This window comes from Asterias amurensis, chromosome 5 (genome assembly GCF_032118995.1).
Source record: "Asterias amurensis chromosome 5, ASM3211899v1".
In the NCBI taxonomy this organism is placed as follows: domain Eukaryota; kingdom Metazoa; phylum Echinodermata; class Asteroidea; order Forcipulatida; family Asteriidae; genus Asterias; species Asterias amurensis.
Window position 1 is genome coordinate 20,252,693 of NC_092652.1, and position 21,021 is coordinate 20,273,713.

The following is a 21,021-nucleotide window of genomic DNA, read 5'->3' on the forward strand; positions in this document are numbered from 1 at the left end:
GTCAGTTCCTTATCAAAATACGCAGAACGCATTGAACCCATCCTAAGTTAGGACGGGATACTCGTCCTAACTCGAGTTAGGATTAATCCTAGCATTTCGTGAAATCGGCTGCAGCGGTCCATTTCACAAAGATAGTCTTAACTTATGACTAGTCCTGGGACTTATTAGGAATTATTAAAAACTTAAACCTTCTCCTAAGTTAGTACCAGAAATCGTCTGAACTTGAGATACATGTAAGACTAGTCTTTTAAGACCACAAAACTCTTTGTGAAATCCACCTCAGACATGTCTCAAGCTTTAAATAATATGTAAACTCTTGCCAGCAAGTCCTAGGTGTGTTTCAACAAGAACTTACGGTAAACCAGTAGATGTCCATCGCCAGTAGTGTCCATAACATAGCGTTAAACTCAACACCGAATGGGAGATGATTGTCGTAGTAAACTTTGGCGGTCGATGGGAGGATTGAGTACAGAACCTTGAGAGGGAACCAGTACATGCGCAACAAGAACCTACAAATAAGAATGTCAACACACTGATTATTCATTTATACTGTGCAAGTTCCATGTGCCAAATAGATTTGAAAGGAAGTTGAACATACTTCGAGCAGGTGACTGGAGCAGCGAAGCTAAAAACTTAACAGGGGCAGTGTGGTAAGTATTATGATGGTATGTCATTGCGTTTCATACGACACACATGCGTCACTGGACACCTAAGCATCACATTCGTGCGCCACACGTATCGGCTGCGTGACCAAACTTTCCACTACTTCTTTTGGCTCCCCAGCTAGGAAGGCTTGCGTTTAATTATAACAAAACATTTCAAATGTGATTTGTATAAATCCGATTTGAAGAAATTAACAGGGGACATATTTCAAAACTTGTACTGCTTTTGTATTTAATCTTGTATTTCTGACACCAAAATCTAAAATGTTCAATAAGACCACACTTGCCTGCCAGCTGGGCACAAAAAATGCACAGGCCATTCCTTTTGGAAACAGAGGTTGCATGTTCCCAATTTCATAAGGCAGCAATAGTGCTAAGCATAAATAAGCAGGAAACCACTCACAATCCGTACACATCACATAGTATTTTGGCTAGTAACCTTATTCTGTCACGCATTATTTTGTTTTGCTTTGCTAATTTTTAGTGCTTTTAAGCAGCTCTATGACAATAGGACTTGGTCTATATACTTTGGAAAATGCTTTGGAAATGCTATTAAGTTGAGTTGCAAAAATATCTCACCATGACGTCGAGAAAAACACAAAACCAGCGTTGGCCATCCACTCGTGACTCTTGTAGAATGTGCCGTCTCTCCGAATCTTAAAGTAAATATTGATCTTGGAGAACTCCAGGCAGATATCGCAGAAGTCATGACAGAAGATTACAAGAATACCAATGTTATGATACCTAAGAAGGATAAAGGAAGGAAAACAATGTATTATTATTATTTCCATTATTATTATTATAAATTTTTGGTTTCACCCAAAATACACCTAGGTGTGTTTAGCACAGTATACTCAGTACTTTCCCCCGAGTCCTGTGAAAAATATCACAGGCGTGTTATGTTACTCAGTCAGGATTCGAACCCACGACCTTTGCATTTCTAGAGCAGTGTCTTACCAACTACACCATCGAGATTGTCCGGTAGCTAGAGGCAGTTAGAATCCTATATTTTAGCAGCGGGTACATGTACTACACCGATTCAATACATAGAAATTATGGGTAAGCCCAAATTTATAATCTTTGTCCCCGATGCAAATTTTCCATCTATGTAACTATTATTTTTCTTACCATTTCTGGTAATGACACCCAGGATGCCTTAGAAGTGAAGTTAATCACCGCAGCACGCAAGCCCAAAGAAACCTGTAAACAAGGGTGCTTGTTACATGTATATGAACCAGAAACACTTGGGCAAACCCCTACTCTTACACAATAGGTGTTCTGGGTTCTTTTACGTGCACTCCCAAACCCTAGTACATTGTGCAATACATTCTACCCATCACCCCTCAGCATGCCCCCAGTTCTCAGAGTTCTCTTTTACCACACTTTCTTTTTACCATGCCACTCAGATGGTCTGCAAGGGAAAAGACTGCACGAGCGCCTGATCACTATCATTTCCCCATGAAGCCACGATCACTGCCTCACTGACAGACTCATTCTTCCACATCCTTCACCACCCCCGCCCCCCAAACCTTGCCCCCCCCCCTCTCTCTCTCTCTCTCTTTCTTTTAGTAGTACGAAAAATCGCAGACTGCTGAGGAGTTGAATCCCGAGTTGCAATAACAAAAATATACTGTGCAGAATTGCCTCTAGTTGCGTGAAGAGGATTGGCTGTACTTTTTACACTAGTGACTTCTCCATCAACTTGCGATCAGTATCAAGGGATTTCAATAATGGCTTTCGCCCTCGTTTCATTATTCTTGATTGTTGAAGAAGTCAGTAGTCTAGAAGATTTACAGACTCTGTGCATCATCCACATGGACAATACTACAGGTTTGAACACAATTTGTGCTTTACTCTTTTGACAAAATTTGAAGATGTAAGTAAATTTTTGAGAAAATTCTACTCTCTGGAAGAAATCCAAAAGCACACCACAAGAGGGCGCTGTGTGTCTGCGCGTATAATGAGTGAACTAACCTAGCTGCATACGAGAAGCCGATGAGACTGAGTGTGAGTACATGATGCAGGACGAGCATTGCCGAGTCCTTCCGCCAGACATCCAGGAATATGGTGGCGAAGAAACAGTGCAGATAAAAGCTGCACTGGATTGCATAGGCCCAGTATGTTAACGAGGGCACCTCAATGCCTGGATACCACCCTGTAAGATAACCAAGATACAAAAATAAGACTCCGGTTTTGCAATTTTTTTTTTTAATGTTGATTTCTTTTGTCGAGTAGCTATGTTGGCTAATAAAAAAAGACACACTTTCATAAATCCTGTTAACACAAAAACGTGGTTACGGAATGTTACTTGGTCAGGATTCGAACCCACGACCTAAGCTAAGCAACAGCAAAAAATTGCTTAGCTCATAAATCTTACCAGCCAAAACTTGATACAGCTACCATTGCTGCAACTGGTACCCAACACATATCTTGCTTAGCAAAGCAATTTGCTCAGAAGAATTGCCTGTTTAACAGCTGTATGAATTTGGGCCCTGATAAGTTGCTGTAAAATATGCTTTAGGCCACCCACATTATTAACTACAATCATTTATGTTATGGGGCAATCATTGCTGAAGTTCAAGCTTAGGTTTTCAAACTGTTCACGCTATGAGGCCATGCAATAAGTTGAATGGCCTCATCAGCTTCATGTGTCTGAGGTCAATGCACGTAGTGAACAATATTTTTGATATATTCTTGGGGAAATCTGTGGTGGGCAGCACTGTGTATTTTGCTCAAGTGCTGGGTGAAAATTTTATCCTATCAACAGCTTCATTGCTTCTCACCAAATAAGTTTTTAGTGTAATTAATTTTTGGGGTATCACCAATTGATCTATGGAGTTAGGAGGTGAACAATTTCACTTGTACTCCATAAAACTAAAGGGTCTTAGAGGATAGTTACATACATTAAATGTATTTTGCCATAGCGACTAAGAGTGCACTTTCGTACCTTTGAAGACAGATGGTGGATCCCCAAAGATATCAAACTCTGCGGTAAAGACAACGAAAGCCACAAAGGACCAAGACGTGGCGTAGAAAAACAAGCGCCAGGCACTTTCTGGCATCTTCTCGATGCTGCCCTGGACTAGATTACAGGCAATGGCGGCTGGCTGTTAGGGAGAAAAAGAACGAGCGAAAAAGACATTGTTAGATAAACCCATGGGAATTACTCTGCGTGGGATTACAAAACATCTTGCTTCGGGAAGGAAGTCAGGCAAGATGGAAAAAAGGAGATGAGGGAATTACTAATGCAACTATTTTTCAAGAAATGTGAAATTTCAAGCGATTCCAAGCTAGAAATTAAAGTGCTTACATTTTGGCTTGAATAAACTTTACTTCCTGTGCTTCATCAACACAGAGCGTAACGCTAAAGTGAGCGTTGTTGTCACAAGATTTCTTTGATTGGTGACGAGAAAAGGGCAAAGAACTTGAGTGTAAGCATTCTAACTTAACAGTGGTCTGGCTGGCTGTTTCAGTGTCGAAGAGCCTCCCCCATTAAATTTAAAAGATGGACTAGTGAAAAAGCTGACAAACTAGTCAGATGACAAGTTAACTGGTCCTACATTGTTGCTGTTACTAAAAAAGTAACATACGTAAGGGCAAACTCTAGGTGTGCTGCATAATGACTGAGAACACTTGCGCATGTGTACAAATATTTTTTTTCAGTTCCTTGTTGCTTAATCATGTCGGGACACACTTCAGGTAATTGTCAACAACCAGTATCCTCAATTGGTACAATGTGTATCCACCAAATGCAATAAGTAAAAAACCTATGAACATTTGGATGGACTCAATTGGTCTTTAACAGTTGCAAGAACAATGAAAAAAACACTCCTGTTGCAAAGAACTGTGTGCTTTCAGATTCCCAGAAAGGCTTTGGGCCTAAATCAATTCTCAAATTCAAGTTTTTGCTGGATCGCTGGATGGATTTGTTCCTAATGCCCTTATCGGAGACCTGTTCCTTTCACATTATCAAGCTTAGATTTTGCAAAGATGGATGAGACTGTAATGCCATGAGGCCGTTTCATCTCTATCAGGGTAGCTGTGAGTTTGACCGGGTATGGGTCAATGAACCAGGGAAGTGATAGGCTGTTGAAAAAAGAAAAAAGGACTACGAGCGCAAAGCTTGAAAGCTTGCAAATGTGAAAGCTTGGGAGTGTGAAAGCTTGCGGGTATGAAGCCTGCTTCCGTACATTTATCTTTGTTTTTCAAAGCCCTACTCTGTACTCTACAACCTGTAGGGTGTCACATATGGTTTTATCTTCGTTTTTTTATGAATTTGGTCTAAGTTATTAAATATAATTTTTTTTCAAAAATTTACAATAAAAATTAAGAACTCACATCCCTGGTGATCAGCCATTAAGGGCTTTCCAATGGTCTGATTGTGCTCCAGACAGACACACAACCGTAAAAAAAACAACCAAAACGCGCCATAAGGGGCCTGTAAATGTCATGGTATTTATGTGGGTGGCCAAATTGAGTTTCATCTGACAAAAACAAATTATTAATGGCTAGAAAGAAGAAAAAAAGCTTTTTGATCTAAATTGTTTGTGTTAATGGTACACAACTTTTAAATGTTGCACAAGTGGACTCCATTCACAGTCTATTAAAATCAGCACTCAGAGAGATTATATGTAAACTTCTCAAAGGCATGTGTAGTGCAACCAAACACAATGTCCCTTTTCTTGATGAATATTATAAATAGACGATATCGTTCGTTGTTTGCTAAATAAGTAATCTAAGACAGCCTTTTTGGACCAAACATTCTTTAAAAGGGTTTTGGCAAAGCAAAAATAGCACCACTGCAAACCCGTCCAACACAGGAAAGACCAGATTTGTCTGGGTTAATGCCGCAAAACCGAAGTACACAGTTCGTAATTTTGACTTCCAGTTCGTAACTTCAACTCAGATACTCTGTATACATGGTATGTCTTCCCATCTAGCCCGTCTGAAATTACACGCAAGACGCAAAGGCCATGGACTCTGTTGCTCCTGGTCTTGGCCTTTTGAAGGGCACCAAGGCCTTTAAGATTGACTTAATTTCCCATTGACTTTAAGATTTTCTAATGGAAGTGCCCTTTGCAAAACGAAAATAGCCTTGCCCTTTCAAAGATGAAATTCAAGGCGTGCATCTAGCCATGGTGGTCCCTCTTTAAAGGTATCGCTGAAGCAGGATGAACGTGATTGGAACAGGCTGATTGGCCTGATTTCCAATTGCCACGTCCAATCGTGGAGGTAGAAACCATAAAATTATTGAATCAGAATCAGTGGATATAAACCACAAATAATAGGAGTTCCTTGTGCATTTTATATGGGTGTTAATTCAGTGTTTTTCTTTAGGGGTTTGTATCCAATTCCTCCCTGCGGTTAAACTGTTGTTTCGCATTCAACAATTTTTCACCCGACAATCTATCGCCAGTCAAAATTTGTTTGATATCATCCAGGCTTAGTACCAAGGTTTAGAAGATGAAAACTTATCATTAAAATTTCTATCAGACTAGAGCAATGAATGAGTGGAAAGACCTTGGGTTAATTAGTCTTAGATGCCAATACGTTTTGCTAATCAGGGAGGCAAATTCTGCTTATTGATTATTTACTCAAACACTGGTACAATGTACTGGTTGTTCACCGTAGCTACAGACAAACAAGGGCTCATTACACATGGTGTGAGCACGGAGTCCTCCATGGTGTGAGCAAATACATCAGGTACATGTAAAGGAAGACTTGCTTGATGTGTGTCCAGTGAAGAAACTACATGCACAACGCACCCTGGTTACTACATGTTATACTACATAGTATACGAGGACCATTTGATTAATTCTCTCATCCAATGTTTGGTTACGTGTACACATACACCGTACATGATGTACATTGTACATTGAGTAAAAATTGCATACAGTGTGCTGAGGATAGCCAAGCTTGGAATTTCATCTTTGAGAGGGCAAGATAATTTTTCATTTTGTGAAGGGCACTTTCCATTGGTAGAATCTTGGAAGTCAACAGGGAAACGTTCGAAGGGGCACCGAGGCGAAGACCAGGGCACTGTTAAGCAAAGCACTTAAGTAAGAGTCATCTTAAGATGAGTTGTCAAAATTGCCAAAGTGATAAATTTGTATTGTGATTTGTTTTAAGACATAACTGTTTGCTTATCCATTAAACATAATTATTAGCATAAAACCTCACTTGGTAACGAGTAATGGGGAGAGGTTGATAGTATTAGTATCAAACATTGTGAGAAACACCTCACTCTGAAGTGACAAAGTTTTCGAGAAAGAAGTAATTTTTCCACAGATTTGATTTTGAGACCTCAGATTGAGAATTTGAGGTCACGAAATCAAGCATCTGAAAGCACACAACTTCGTGTGACCAGGGTGTTTCTTTCTTTCATTATTGTCTCGCAACTTCGACGACCAATTGAGCTCAAGTTTTCACAGGTTGATAATTCTATGCATATGTTGAGATTAGGCCTGGGCGAATTATTCGAATATCCGGTTAATGGCGAATAGGTTTTCCTATCCGTAACCGCGAATGCCTTTTTTTTCTTAACCGGATATCCGCATAGGGCGCGAATAGCTATTTATAAACTGGATAGTTCTGTAATTACAACCAAGTAACCGGATATTCTTTAATATCCGAATATCCGCGGACGTCGGGCGACAACTGACATGAATGTTTTGTCTGAATCCTAATTAAACTTCTATTAAGACAGCATAAAACAGCATAAATTAAGTATTTAACTATGCTCACCTCCGTGAAGAGTCAAAACAATGACATTTCTGACGTAATTTGTTCAAAGATTACAAAAGTTTTCCTTCATGTAGAGTCATCCACGATCAAAAGAAAAAGCAAATCGCCATCTTTAAATTAGATCCGGTCATTTTTATGAATGAACCGAGTGACACTGTCTAAAACTAATATCAATCCGCCCAGAAGATCTCATTCACAAACGAACAGCGCCCTCTAGCGACAAAAAAAAATATTTTTCTAAATATTTTTTTATTTTTATTTTTTTTATAGCGCCCTCTAGTGGCGAAAAAAACTATTCGAATATCCGGTTAATTTCGGATAGTTGGCCAGCGGTATCCGAATAACAAAATTTCACTATTCGCCCAGCACTAGTTGAGATACACCAAGTGAGAAGACTGGTCTTTAACAATTACCAATAGTGTCCAGCCGTCGATTTCACAAAGAGTTAGGACTCGTCTTATCTCGAGTTAGGACGAGTAACTCGTCCTAAATTAGGATTAATCTTAAGGTCTGCATGCTACAGTGCAGGGTTGGGACTCGTCCTAAGTCATAAGATTAATCCTAAGTTAGGAAGAGTTTTGTGAAATCAACGGCTGTGTCTTTAAGATTCATACACAGTTAAGATCAACCTTAGCTGTTTGTGAAATTGGCCACAGGGGAACCTCAGCCATTGTCTCCGTGGCCTCCCTGTACATGTAGTACCAGGCCTGGAAAACCATGAAAACCTGAACATAATGATGTCATGATAGACATAATGCGTACATGGTGGACTGTGGTCATGATCTACATTAACACAGACGTATACATGTGAAGCAGGTTTGAGGCTGTACACCATCATGTACATGAAATTATGAACTACATTGAATAACCCAGTTACTGCACGCGCCCATGCGATAGCCGTCACATAACAGAGGGCGCTGTCATTAGCAGGTATGTGATTTCTCAAAATTTTAATAATTTCAAGATTTTCTCAAAGCCTCCTTGAGCCTTCAAATTTGTCTAAAGCAGCCAACAAAGGGAGAAATACCGTCCACACTGTGTCCAAACTTGTCATTTTGTAAGTTTCTGAGTCACTTAAAACTTTCTGAATTGTAACGTCTTGGAGCTTTCATATCTATGAACCCAGGCCCAGCAAGCCATTTTTCAATTATTTTTTTTAACATCCATCAAATCTCACCCCTTATTTACTGTGATGTGACGACCAGCGTGCGCACGTTCAGTGTAAGTAAGATTTCATATTTCCATGTACAGCCACAAGCATGCTTTGATCATGATGACAATTCCCCTTTAAAGCCATTGGACACTTTCGGTAAACAGTATTATTGTCCAAGGCCCACACTTCGTGTATCACAACTTCTATATAAAATAACAAACCTGTGAAAATTTAGGCTCAATCGGTCATAGGAGTCGGAAGAAAATAACGGGAAAACACACCCTTGTTTCCGCACGTTTCCTCGTGTCATGACATGTGTTCAAAATAAATTTGTAATTCTCGCCATCGAGAGATGATATTGTTTTAATGTTTTCTCAAAAAGTAAAGCATTTCATGGAATAATATTTCAAGAGAAGTCTTTCATCATTACCTTCTGTAAACCCTGTAAGTTATTTGTAAATCTGTGAACTTTTTGTTTCTTTTTTTCTGTACCGAAAGTGTATTCTAATGGCTTTAATCAACGACTTATTTATGAACTTTTTATGGCGAACAAAGCAAGAAAATACGTAACACATGGGCATCCCTGGCCTGTCTGAAGTCAACCACGTGGTTCAAACTAAGTGTAGTGTGTGGGTGAAAAAAAATTATGCACATAACACTATTAACCTGCCATAGAGTTGGCCTTTCTCCATGATGGTACGCATTTAGCATCTCACTCCATGGGAGGGAACCATGGGCGACACTGACTGTCTGGCCAGAAGCCAGTTAAAACACATGAGGACCAATCAAAGCTCACACCAAGTGGTCCCGCTGGCTAGTTCACTGTTGAAAAACATTCCTATTTAATGTTTAAGTATGGAAAGGTGAGAAAGCTGGGGTGGATTCACAATGAGTTAAGACTAGTCTTATCTCGACTTAGGACGAGTCTTAGGACAACCCATAGTTTTCTCGTCCTAACTTATGACAACCCATACATGTACGTTTTTAATATCTCCTAGGACTAGTCCTAAGTTAGGACTAGTCTTAACTCTTTGTGAAATCGACCCCTGGTAGCTTAACAGTCCTGCCAGGTATTAGTGAAAAAGGCACAGGTACTGTAAAAGTAATGGCAACCCCTGCCATTACCGATTTCAGTAACATACATGCCCATACAGTGGGGAAAAGCCCCCCTCTGTTATTTGTGTGTTCTTTTTGTGCGCCACACACACACACACACACAAATTTGTATGGTACCAAATTTAACATACATGGTACATGTACTCGTACATTTTACATTTATGGTGCAGCTAGAATGCTGTACGTAAAACTGTAATATGAACCAACGCAGTCCCTTCGTCATCTTGTACATTGTAAAATGTCCATACGTATATAATCATAACAATGTGGTAGGTAGTGTATTGTAAATACACTGATGTACATGTAGGCCAACATGTACCAATCCTGCCAATAATATTTCCATAATGTATCTACATGTATGGATTGCAAATAGGCGCCATACTTGGGTGGCACGGTTGGCTTGTGCTTAAAGCGCTCGCCTCTCACCAAGGTGACCCCGGTTCGATTCCCGGTCGGGGCCATATGTGAGTTGAGTTGTGCGTTGGTTCTCTGCTGTGCCACGAGGGTTTTATCAGACTATCCGGTTTTCCTCCCTCAGGAAAAAATCAAACACTTTCGATCTTGGCTGTGCTCTGTGGTCATAATGGGTTGATGTGGCTGGCAGCTGAATGCGCCCTTGCATGCCTGCTTCTCGAACACGTTGTAGCCGTGTCCTTTGCAATTCAGCTCTAGCTGCGAGTAAGGACGATTAGCCCCCTAAATTATTATTATTATTATTATTATTATTATTATTATTGTTGTTGTTGTTGTTGTTGTTGTTGTTGTTGTTGTTGTTGTTGTTGTTGTTGTTGTTGTTGTTGTTGTTGTTGTTGTTGTTGTTGTTGTTGTTGTTGTTGTTGTTGTTGTTGTTGTTGTTGTTGTTGTTGTTGTTGTTGTTGTTGTTGTTGTTGTTGTTGTTGTTGTTGTTGTTGTTGTTGTTGTTGTTGTTGTTGTTGTTGTTGTTGTTGTTGTTGTTGTTGTTGTTGTTGTTGTTGTTGTTGTTGTTGTTGTTGTTGTTGTTGTTGTTGTTGTTGTTGTTGTTGTTGTTGTTGTTGTTGTTGTTGTTGTTGTTGTTGTTGTTGTTGTTGTTGTTGTTGTTGTTGTTGTTGTTGTTGTTGTTGTTGTTGTTGTTGTTGTTGTTGTTGTTGTTGTTGTTGTTGTTGTTGTTGTTGTTGTTGTTGTTGTTGTTGTTGTTGTTGTTGTTGTTGTTGTTGTTGTTGTTGTTGTTGTTGTTGTTGTTGTTGTTGTTGTTGTTGTTGTTGTTGTTGTTGTTGTTGTTGTTGTTGTTGTTGTTGTTGTTGTTGTTGTTGTTGTTGTTGTTGTTGTTGTTGTTGTTGTTGTTGTTGTTGTTGTTGTTGTTGTTGTTGTTGTTGTTGTTGTTGTTGTTGTTGTTGTTGTTGTTGTTGTTGTTATTATTATTATTATTATTATTATTATTATTATTATTATTATTATTATTATTATTATTATTATTATTATTATTATTATTATTATTATTATTATTATTATTATATTTGATGAATTGTTCACGTGTGCAGAGCTACCATTGGCTGAGAGTCATGCGCAGCGCATCAAAGATGGCGGTTGATGACACGTATAGCAACCCATTCGTATACGTAATGCTGCATTAGTCCAGCTCTGTGATGTAACTGATTTGAAGCATGTCATATATAAATATACAAAGATACAAAGATGTAAAAGATTGTCATTAAAGAAAGCACTCACAAAGTAAACAGAATTTCAGATGTATACATGTGGTACTATCATTGTTGGGTCATACATGTTCTAAACTGTATTGCAATTAACGCTTAGTTAATTTCAAACTGTACTTTGAATTGCAATCATTACAATTGTTTTTATGTATTTTTTAAGCTGTCATTTATTATTAGCCTTCAAGAAAGACTCTGCTAGGGTCAAAACGTCAAGCCACTTACTTAAATTTAAATCCATTAATGCCAAACGTCCTTTTGGTTGATAAGCTGTTTGCTAACACTACATGTAATTCTGTTTTCTAAAGTTGCTTTTTAATCAAACATTTTAGCTATTAAGTGGTTGCCAATAATAATGAAAATAATAATTTAATAATAATCCTACAAAACCAATAATGTTCTTTCTCGTCAAATTGCAGTTTACCCCTCGAGCATTATTGTCCATAGAATATTTTGATGACAGACAGATAAAGTGCCTTTTTGCACACTATGTAGTATATACAATAATTTCTTTATCAATTAAGTCACTGACAATCAACTGTGAGGCTGTTTTTGTGGCTACTTCGCCATGAGCCAAAAAATAAAAAATTATAAATTGTTTGTCTTTGTCCGACTGACTGTCAGTGTCATATGAGTCACAAACAAATTTTATATTTCTTTTTTTTTAATAAAAAAATTTGTCTTCAAAATTTTCATCACAAATTACTGCAAAAAAAAAATGTTGACACTTTTTAAAAATAAAATATTTGTTTTTCTTTCAAAATATTAATTAAAATACCTACAACGAACTGTTGAAACTGAAAGAAACTATAATTTTATTGATTATTTAGTTTACCAACCCACAGTGTTTACATTCCTGACTTTTTATTTTGGTGAAATTTCAAAGTTAACTGCAGAAGTGCATAGCACTTATCAGCTGGTAGGCCTACATACATGTACATGTAGCTGCGGTAAAGCATTCATCTCAATATCTGCCGGGCAACCTCGGTAGTCTAGTTGGTAAGACACTGCTCTAGAATTGCAAGGGTCGTGGGTTCGAATCCCACCCGAGTAACATGCCTGTGATATATTTTCACAGGACTCGGGAAAGTACTGAGTATACAGTGCTAACACACATCGGTGTATGGGTAAAAACCAAAATTAACATCTCAATATCAACAACATAAAATCTTGTTATAGGCCTAACTGTGGTCCTCTCTCCATGGTGGACCCATGCTCTTTGGTGGACCCTACATCATTTGGTGGACCCTCTATAGACAAACAAACGATTTGTTTACTTTAGTCTGATGCATTCAAGCATTTATAAGATGGCTTGTATTCAATCAGCAAAAGCCATAGATACAGAGGCCAATTTTGGACATGGCCTTGCATACATGTACATGTATAGAGCATGGAGGAGAGTTAGCAGTCCTATGGCATTACATACGTTGTAGCACTCTACACAAAGCTATAGTACTGTATTACGATAGTTGCAACACGAAGAGAACAATTTTCTTTGGTCATCGTGGTTGCTGGATGCAATTTTTAACTCTGGTACCCTACCTGCACATGTTCATTTTATTGATCGAAATGGCTTCTAATCGCCAGTTGCCACAACTTTCTCAATACACAGATCCGCACCTGGATGTATTAACAATTACAATAATATGCATGCTATAATTATGTCCGCTGGCCTGAAAAAATCTAGGGACTGGGCAGTCAAAATTTGGTCTAGCTGGCTGATTCAGGGTTGAAAGGCAACCCTACTCATTATGAAATATGTATGGTGGACTACAGCTACACGTATGAATCAGAAAGCTAAAACTGATCCATTGGCTAGTCATTGATCGAGTTAAGAGCAGACCCTGCTAGATTTAATGCATCATGAACTGTCCTATCCCAACCGACATTCCATGGCTCAACACACACGCACATTGCATGGTGCCTGTACTTGCTATTAAATGCAGGCCCGATACTTCACTGAAGCAACTAAAGCCCGGTTCATACTTCCTGCGAATGCGAAGCGAATTTGTCGTAAATTTGACGTCACAACCCTCCTTTCGCAGCGATATTCGCAAGTGAGTAGGGCAAAGTTGAACTGCTGTGAATTATTCGTTGCGAATTTGTGACGTCAACATTCGTATCGCATTCGCATTCGCATTCGCAGGAAGTATGAACCAGGCTTAAGGCGATTGCCTTGATGCCCTTGAAATGCTGAAAGTAGAAATTCACAATTTCCTCAGAAATTCACAATTTCCACATTGAGTGCCTTTTAACAAGAAAATGCCTCGGTACTATTGTCCTTTGAAAAACGAAACACACAGGCCTGTAAAAGGAAACCTCCAGTAAGCTGTTTTTTTGTAAACATTACTTCAAAGCAAGCAATCAATTAATGTAAAAAAATGTATTTAGTCCCAGTTCATAATTCCTGTGAATGTGAATGCAACACAAATTTTGACGTCAAAGGCCTGTTTTCGCTATGAATGTTTCCCGTTCAAAATTATTCTTTGCGAATTTGTGGCGACAAATTTCAAATCGCTTTTGCATGAAGTATGAACCAGGCATATTGATATCTTAAAAGACTTCCAAAACTCATCTGTTCAATTTGTCTGCTCGCTAGCATCCGGCGCCTTTGATTGGTGCCTTCCAGATACTGTGCGCCTTATGTTATGTTATTATCATTATTATTAAAAGACTTGACAATTTTAAAACATTTCAGCTAATTTCATTGAAAGCAGAACTAACATTTTGCACTAGACCGATGGCCAGCAATTTTAGCATCAGGCCGGCAAGTATAGCAGCATTACTTCCAATGTAAACAGTGCCGTGAAATTGGACCCAGGTGGAAGACTAAGAACTATGAATATGTGCATAAAGTATGATTAAAAGCTTGGTGTGTACATTGACAACCCCTTTTGATTGCATAATTACATTAAGTGTTTAGAGAACTAAAATAATCAATATTAGGGAATTTCACAATGCAGTGTACCCTCTACATGTGTACATTGTATCCATAGAGAAGCCATTTCCACCCAAAGCGGTAGACTAAAAAAGAATCACTATCCTACAATAAGTTCATAACCAATGCTCAAATTTTACTATGGACCACAGGCCGAAGGATTTTGGAGTATAGTGTATTTGGGCCAGAGTTTGGGTCCGTAAATATAATAGGATTCAATCTGCCTCTAGCAAACAGGAAATCTCGGTGGTCTACTACATGTACATTAGTTGGTGAGACATTGCCCTAGAATTGCAACTGCGTGGGTACGACTCCCACCCGAGTAAGCCTATGCCTGTGATGTTGTTCATAGAGCTCAGGAAAAGACTGAATACCCAGTGCTAACACACATTCGTGTATACATGTACAAATACATGTATAGGTAAAACGAAAATTTATATTCTTTATCCCCAATGCAAATTTACATACATGAACATTAAATTCACCAACCTCCAAAACAAACCTAATAAATCACCAACAAATTGTGTAATACAAGTTGAAACAATGTACATGAACTAAGAACATTGCTTAGCTTTGTTAACTGTAGCTATGGCATACTTTGTTGTGAATTACTCGTATTGTTTCTATTTTTACCTTCACTGATAAAGCACCCGTTTTACACACCCAGGTCTTAATAGTTGACGAAAGAAAAAAAAACACAAACCATAACACAGGCACCTTGGGAGGCAATTTTGACCCATGGCCTTCAACAATTCTAGCACAGCCTTTATCCATACCACACCACAGTTACCTCAGTCAAAGTTCATGTTGTTTTGGTTAAAATGGTTTGGAAAACAAGAAAACCTTTTGAGAGCCAAGTTTTCATTATATGCAAATCAGGGGTTCTACCCATGTTGACTTGGGGCATGCAGTTGTGTATGTATTCCACCCATAAAGTTATATATAAGAACTAGAGGGCGCACTGGTGATGCTTCTTGCACAAACGCGACGGGACCGCAAGATGACAAGCGGGCCATTCTGTACGCGCGTAGAATATGAAATTCACGTTTGAGTTTTTTTTTATTGAACGCTCACGCGATGCTGTTTGTTCAACTTACAAAATGGCCGCACAAACACACGCTGTGAGATAGCTGTTTGGTCAACTTAGAAAATGGCCGCCTGCGCACATACCGGGGCGCGTATATAGGCCAGTGCGCCCTCTAGTTCTTATATATAACTCTATGATTCCACCACATATGTTTTCGTACTAGCTGCACAACATTACATTTCGTCACACTTGTTTCCAAAGGCATGACCTTCTAAATGTGATCAGTTATTAGCACAGAAATGTGTAGGCCTACATTGTACACCTTGGATCAATTTCACAGTGCTGCGTATTTTACAGAGGGATTCCTAATAAAAGTCAGTTTTGTTATCCACTCGTTTTCCAAAGGATCGAGTCCTCAAACGATGAAGAAATCAAAATAACGAGTCTCTCACCTTATGTCAAAATTGTGTAAAATATCTGGGTACTTGACACCCTTCACATTCAATTTTGGTCAAAATCAAAAAAGTTTCACGCCGTCATATAAAACTTACTTTACATGCAAGAGTGAGTAATGTTTGTAAAAAAAAAAAAAAAAAATTAGGTTCATTCCTGAAATAGAATTTGACCTTTTCACTTTTTAAAAAGTTCCTCTTTAGAAAATACGGGCCCCTTTTCTTATGATTTGATGTCGTCATGTTTTTTGCTATGAGTATCAGATAAATATTATTAGTTTTACTCAATCACTGATGTATGCTAAGCTCTGTATACATTCATTTGACGTTTTCCCAGAGTCCTGTAAAAAAAAAAAGGGGGGGGGGGAAACCACTAGGCAAATTACTCGCATGGATTTGAACCCGTAACTGTTGCCACCCACTGCCTTTTCCAAGGTCCTGGGACGGGTTCAAATCCTACTCTCGCATATTCTGGCATGATATTTGGTCCTTGGGAAAAAGAAGGAAGATTCATCGAGAATAAGGGCTGACCTACAACATACACAAGGGTAAACAAAAACGGAAAACAGAATAAAGTAGGAATATCATGCCAGCATATAATATGCCTTCAAGATGTTTTTCACAGGGCTCCGGAAGGTACCGAATGTACAGTGCACAGTGCTTTTACACACATAAATCTGTGTACAGGTCAAACACAATTAGTATTCTTTGTCGCTGATGCAAATTTGATAGCGTCAAATCTATTATAATAGATGTTTAATAACCACCCTTCCAAAGAACCCTAAATCATGGGGGTTTGTAGTCTATGCTCAACAATAACAAGATTCACATCATGTACCAGCAAATAATTGCTGAGTATTGCTCCTTCAACACAGAAGCTGTTAAATTTGATGATTGAACAAAGTCATACGATGGACTGGGAGTATTTGAGATGGTCTGACCAAGCTTTCAATAAAAAATGATGGGTAGATACACAATAATGTAACATTCTATAAATGGATATATGTATTTGTTTTACTTGTTTTATGCCTCTGAAGAAGGTCCGGTTTGGATCGAAAGCTAAGGCCATCTACCCTATTCATTATTCAATAATGTAACAGAACACACGATATTATAAGTTATCACACAAGCGAGAGTGGAATCTGCTTCCTGCATCCCATATCCTACAAGGCCGAAGTATTCCATGAGCGCGTGTGTGATAACGTATTAATCTTCAAGCAAACTTGACGCGCAGTTAGAACACACAAGACGCAGGGTGTGATATGGGCCGTGCAGTGTAGGTTAATAACACACTCTTGTTGTTAAGGATCGACCAATCAGAATCAAGGATTCAAGCCCGCTTGAAGATAAATTTTGTACTATATACACGCTGTACAGTTTGTCCATCACTTCTATGTTTATTGGTTTCTTTTAGGGGTCTGCTACTTTTAACTGCTGTTTTCTTTGCATAATGTGCGCATTTTGGTGCGTTTTTTTTTTATTGTGTGGCATTATACCGTATAGGCCTAATGGTTTTTATCTTATAATATTTTTTGTACACTGTAACGTACTGTGATTGTGTATTGTAAATATGCAGGTAGTTACATGTAAGGTCATTTGCATCATACGCTCTGTACTGCAGACAAATATGTACTGTACATTATGAGATTTCGATGGGAATGATTTCATTGATGAGTTTTGCATTATTAAACACGTTTTTTGCATAATGAATGCTATTATTGAGAACATGTAGAGCAAATGATGATATTTTTCAGTCAGACTGAACTGGTTCTTTTTGTGTAGCATTTTGCTGTACTAGTAGTAGTATACAATGAAAAAGGTTTACTGCATGTACATGTGCACCAAAGACTATAAATGTACAATTAATACATTCTGAACGTACTACATGCTAAATCTAAAATACATGTAGTGAGTAACATCTTATTATCAAGATTCTATTAGTTGACCTGATTGAAGAAAAACATCATCCTTCTCCACTAATAATTTATAGATCAACAGCTTTTTAAGTAAGTTATGTAAAGGGTTTAAAATTTTTATAGGAACATCTTTCTCCATTCTCTCGTTTTTGAACCTATAGCCAATTTTAATTCTATGCACATGTACACTGTACAGTACGTAAATGTACTCCAATGATTGTCCAGGCCAGTACTTCACGAAGGCAATGACGGCGATTGCCTCCATGCCCCCCGGGTCATTGTCTTGGTGCCCTTGACATGCTCCTGTACAAATTTATAATTTCCTCATACATTTTGGGTGCCCTTTAGTACCAAGGAGAAAATGCCTTGGTGCCCTTGCCCTTTCAAAATCGAAGCATGCTGTACCTGGAGGCCTGGTGTCCATTATCTTGCACCGATTGTTCATGTACTCAGTTCTAGATGTATTCCAGCTTACAATTTCAGCCTGATAACTTGCTATTGTTCAACAGCCAAAGTTCAACTGAGATTGATCAAAATTTCTTATCACCCTATCCTTTGGTCTTGGGGTATTACGCCACAATGGACTGTACTCTTATATTCTATAATCTCCGACCCTACAATCCACACAATATCTTGATCAAGAGGGCAGCACTATCTGAAACAAGCCAGCGGTTTTGTAAACCACAGGGCACAGATTTCCCTTTAGCTAGTGTGTGGGTAGGAATAGATCGCTGCTCTGCAAAATGAGCGCTGGGAAAAGATGATGAAGTGGATCAACACACTCACCTTTGAAGGGAACGTGGGTAGCAAATGGGAATCTTGGAATTATTCAATCAAGTTTGCAAAGGTCCTGTTTACAGCACATTTTAGTCATTGGGACATTCTGAGTTCAGTTTGTTAGAATCAACAGAGGGATAATGTTAATTGCAGACAGAAACTGTACACAAACCATGTAGGCACTAAGGTTCCTAAAACTACATGGAACACTCTTAGTTTTAGATTGGAGGGGGGGGGTACCAATACCTGCCAGCACAGCAAATTAGGCCTATTACTTGGAGGTAGTGTAAGACCTCGGCTGTTATGAAGAACAAGTCTGACGATCCCTTACTATAATTACTTCCTTGATGCACAATTTGAATACAATCTTACTGTAGGAACATTGACTGCACAGTGTGTACCTTTAAAGCAAGGAACCCTTTTTCTGTTTCTGGTAATGAAACAACATGACAAATAAATCACTGTGATTTTGTGAGCTCACACAGGAGGAAACCTGTAAACAAGGGTGCTTGCTACCACACTATACATAGTACACCAGGGTTAACCCTTTCTCTACCACGAAGTGAACTACCACTAGTGCACTGGGATCTAACATTTCTAAATGCAAATTCATACATTGCTAAATGTACATTCATAAATACCCCAGAAAGTTTCTCTACTCCTATTGGTGTCGGGCTCGTCACGTAGGAGTGTTTAAACGGTTGATAATGACCAGCTGGAGCTGTTTATAACCGGCTGGCTTCCGCGTGTCGGGCACGCAAGATTATCACGCGGAACCAATTCATAGCTATTAGTACAACGCGTAATCTAAGCGCGCGCGCACATACAACCCACACGGCAACGACCCTGCCGGTTTTAAATGGCCGTTTAAGAACTCGTCCCTACCCTTTTATTCCCTCATTTAAAAGTTCAATTTCCTATCTCAAGGACAAAGCAACAACACTGCTGTAGATTATTTTAAGTATCTTGCTCAAGAACTCAAACCCAAAGGTCTTAAGGTCTTAAAACAGATGGGTTAGCCTAAAGTATACATTATATGTGTGCACCCACTAATCTACAGCTAGGGTTGATAAAACATACAGTGTGGTGATGGAATATTCTAAGAGTGTCAGAACAAAGAGGTGTCTGAACTCTGAATATAGAGCAGTCACCTTTTCCAAAGTCTCGTTCATCTATTTCCATAAAGGGTCCGTCCTTTTCTTGTACTTACATACATGTACAACCCTAACTGCGGCCTTTATAACCTACATATTTTCGGACTTTGAATGACTTGAACCTGTAGCCCTTTTGTTAAAGGCACTGGACACCTTTGGCAGTTAACAAAGCCCAGTAAAAACTCACTTGGTGTACATCCCAACTAATCATGTACAGAATAACAAATCTGTGAAAATTTTGACACAATTGGTTATCAAAGTTGCAGGAGAAAAATGAAAAGAAAAAACACCCTTGTCGCACAAGTTTGTGTGTTTTCAGAAGTCTTAAGGCCTGAAGTCTTTTAATATTTGAGTGAGAAAAAAACAATTTCTCAAAAACTACAGTACTTCAAAGGAAGCAATTTCTCACAATTGTTCATACTATCAACAGCTCTCAATTGCTTATTAGCAAGTACTTTTTTATGCATTGCTAGTTAACAATTATTTTGAATACATGTAATTACCGCAATTACCAATAGTGCCTTCAAAGGAACTCACTCAATATTAAAAGTCTTCAGCCCTGAAGCCTTTTGATGCATCTGAAAGCACACAAATTTGTGCAATAAGGGTGTTGTTCTTTCACCATGTATTCTCTTACAACTTTGAAACACTTCGGATACACCCAGTGAGGATACTGGACTTTGTCAACTACCAAAGGTTTCCAGTGCCTTGAAGCTTACAATACTGTTGCACTACACTGCTCAACCTGTACTTATGATACTAAAGGGGGTGAATGCTACAGGTGGTGAGTCACCTCTTCATAGGGAGATGTTGTGAACCTCTTAAAGGAACACGTTGCCTTGGATCGGACGAGTTGGTCTATGAAAAGCGTTTGAAACCGTTTGTAATGAAGTGCATATGGTTAGAAAGATGTTTTAAAAGTAGAATATAATGATTCACACAAGTATCACTCAAAATTGCACGGTTTTCATTGTACGTCGCGAACTAACACGGCCGGCCATTTATGGGAGTCAAATTTTTGACCCCCATAAATGGCCGACCGTGTTTGTCGACAGGGTAAAACGAAAACCACGCAATTTCGAGGCATATTTGTGTAGATCATTGTATTCTACTTTTACATCATCTTTCTAACCATACCGATTTTATAACAAACGGTTACATGGCACTTTTCAAAGACCAACTCGACCGATCCAAGGCAACGTGTTCCTTTAATGGATGCAGGAGAGTATCTCTAAAATGCCAGACAGGTGGCTCACTGAGCAAACTGCATTATTAGAGACTCAATTATGAGGATAGCCTGGTGCCCTGTTTTCTCAATGAAACCTAAGGTTATTTCATATTCAGCCAAAGGGAATCAGGTATAATTGTGTAGTCTTAACCTACATCAGACACAA

At 38.7% G+C, this 21,021-nt stretch overlaps 1 protein-coding gene across 2 annotated transcripts in view; it reads right to left on the reverse strand.

Moving 5' to 3' along the window:
- Positions 1–21,021, reverse strand: part of LOC139937058 (ceramide synthase 1-like) — a 42,653-nt gene that overhangs the window by 11,327 nt on the left and 10,305 nt on the right. For both annotated transcript variants that reach the window (XM_071932038.1, XM_071932037.1), the window contains exons 2-5: positions 3,610–3,769; positions 2,637–2,817; positions 1,242–1,406; positions 356–509 (exon numbers count right to left, since the gene is read on the reverse strand). In XM_071932038.1, coding sequence (XP_071788139.1) covers positions 356–509; positions 1,242–1,406; positions 2,637–2,817; positions 3,610–3,769 — 660 coding nt within the window. The remainder of the gene's footprint in view (positions 1–355; positions 510–1,241; positions 1,407–2,636; positions 2,818–3,609; positions 3,770–21,021) is intronic.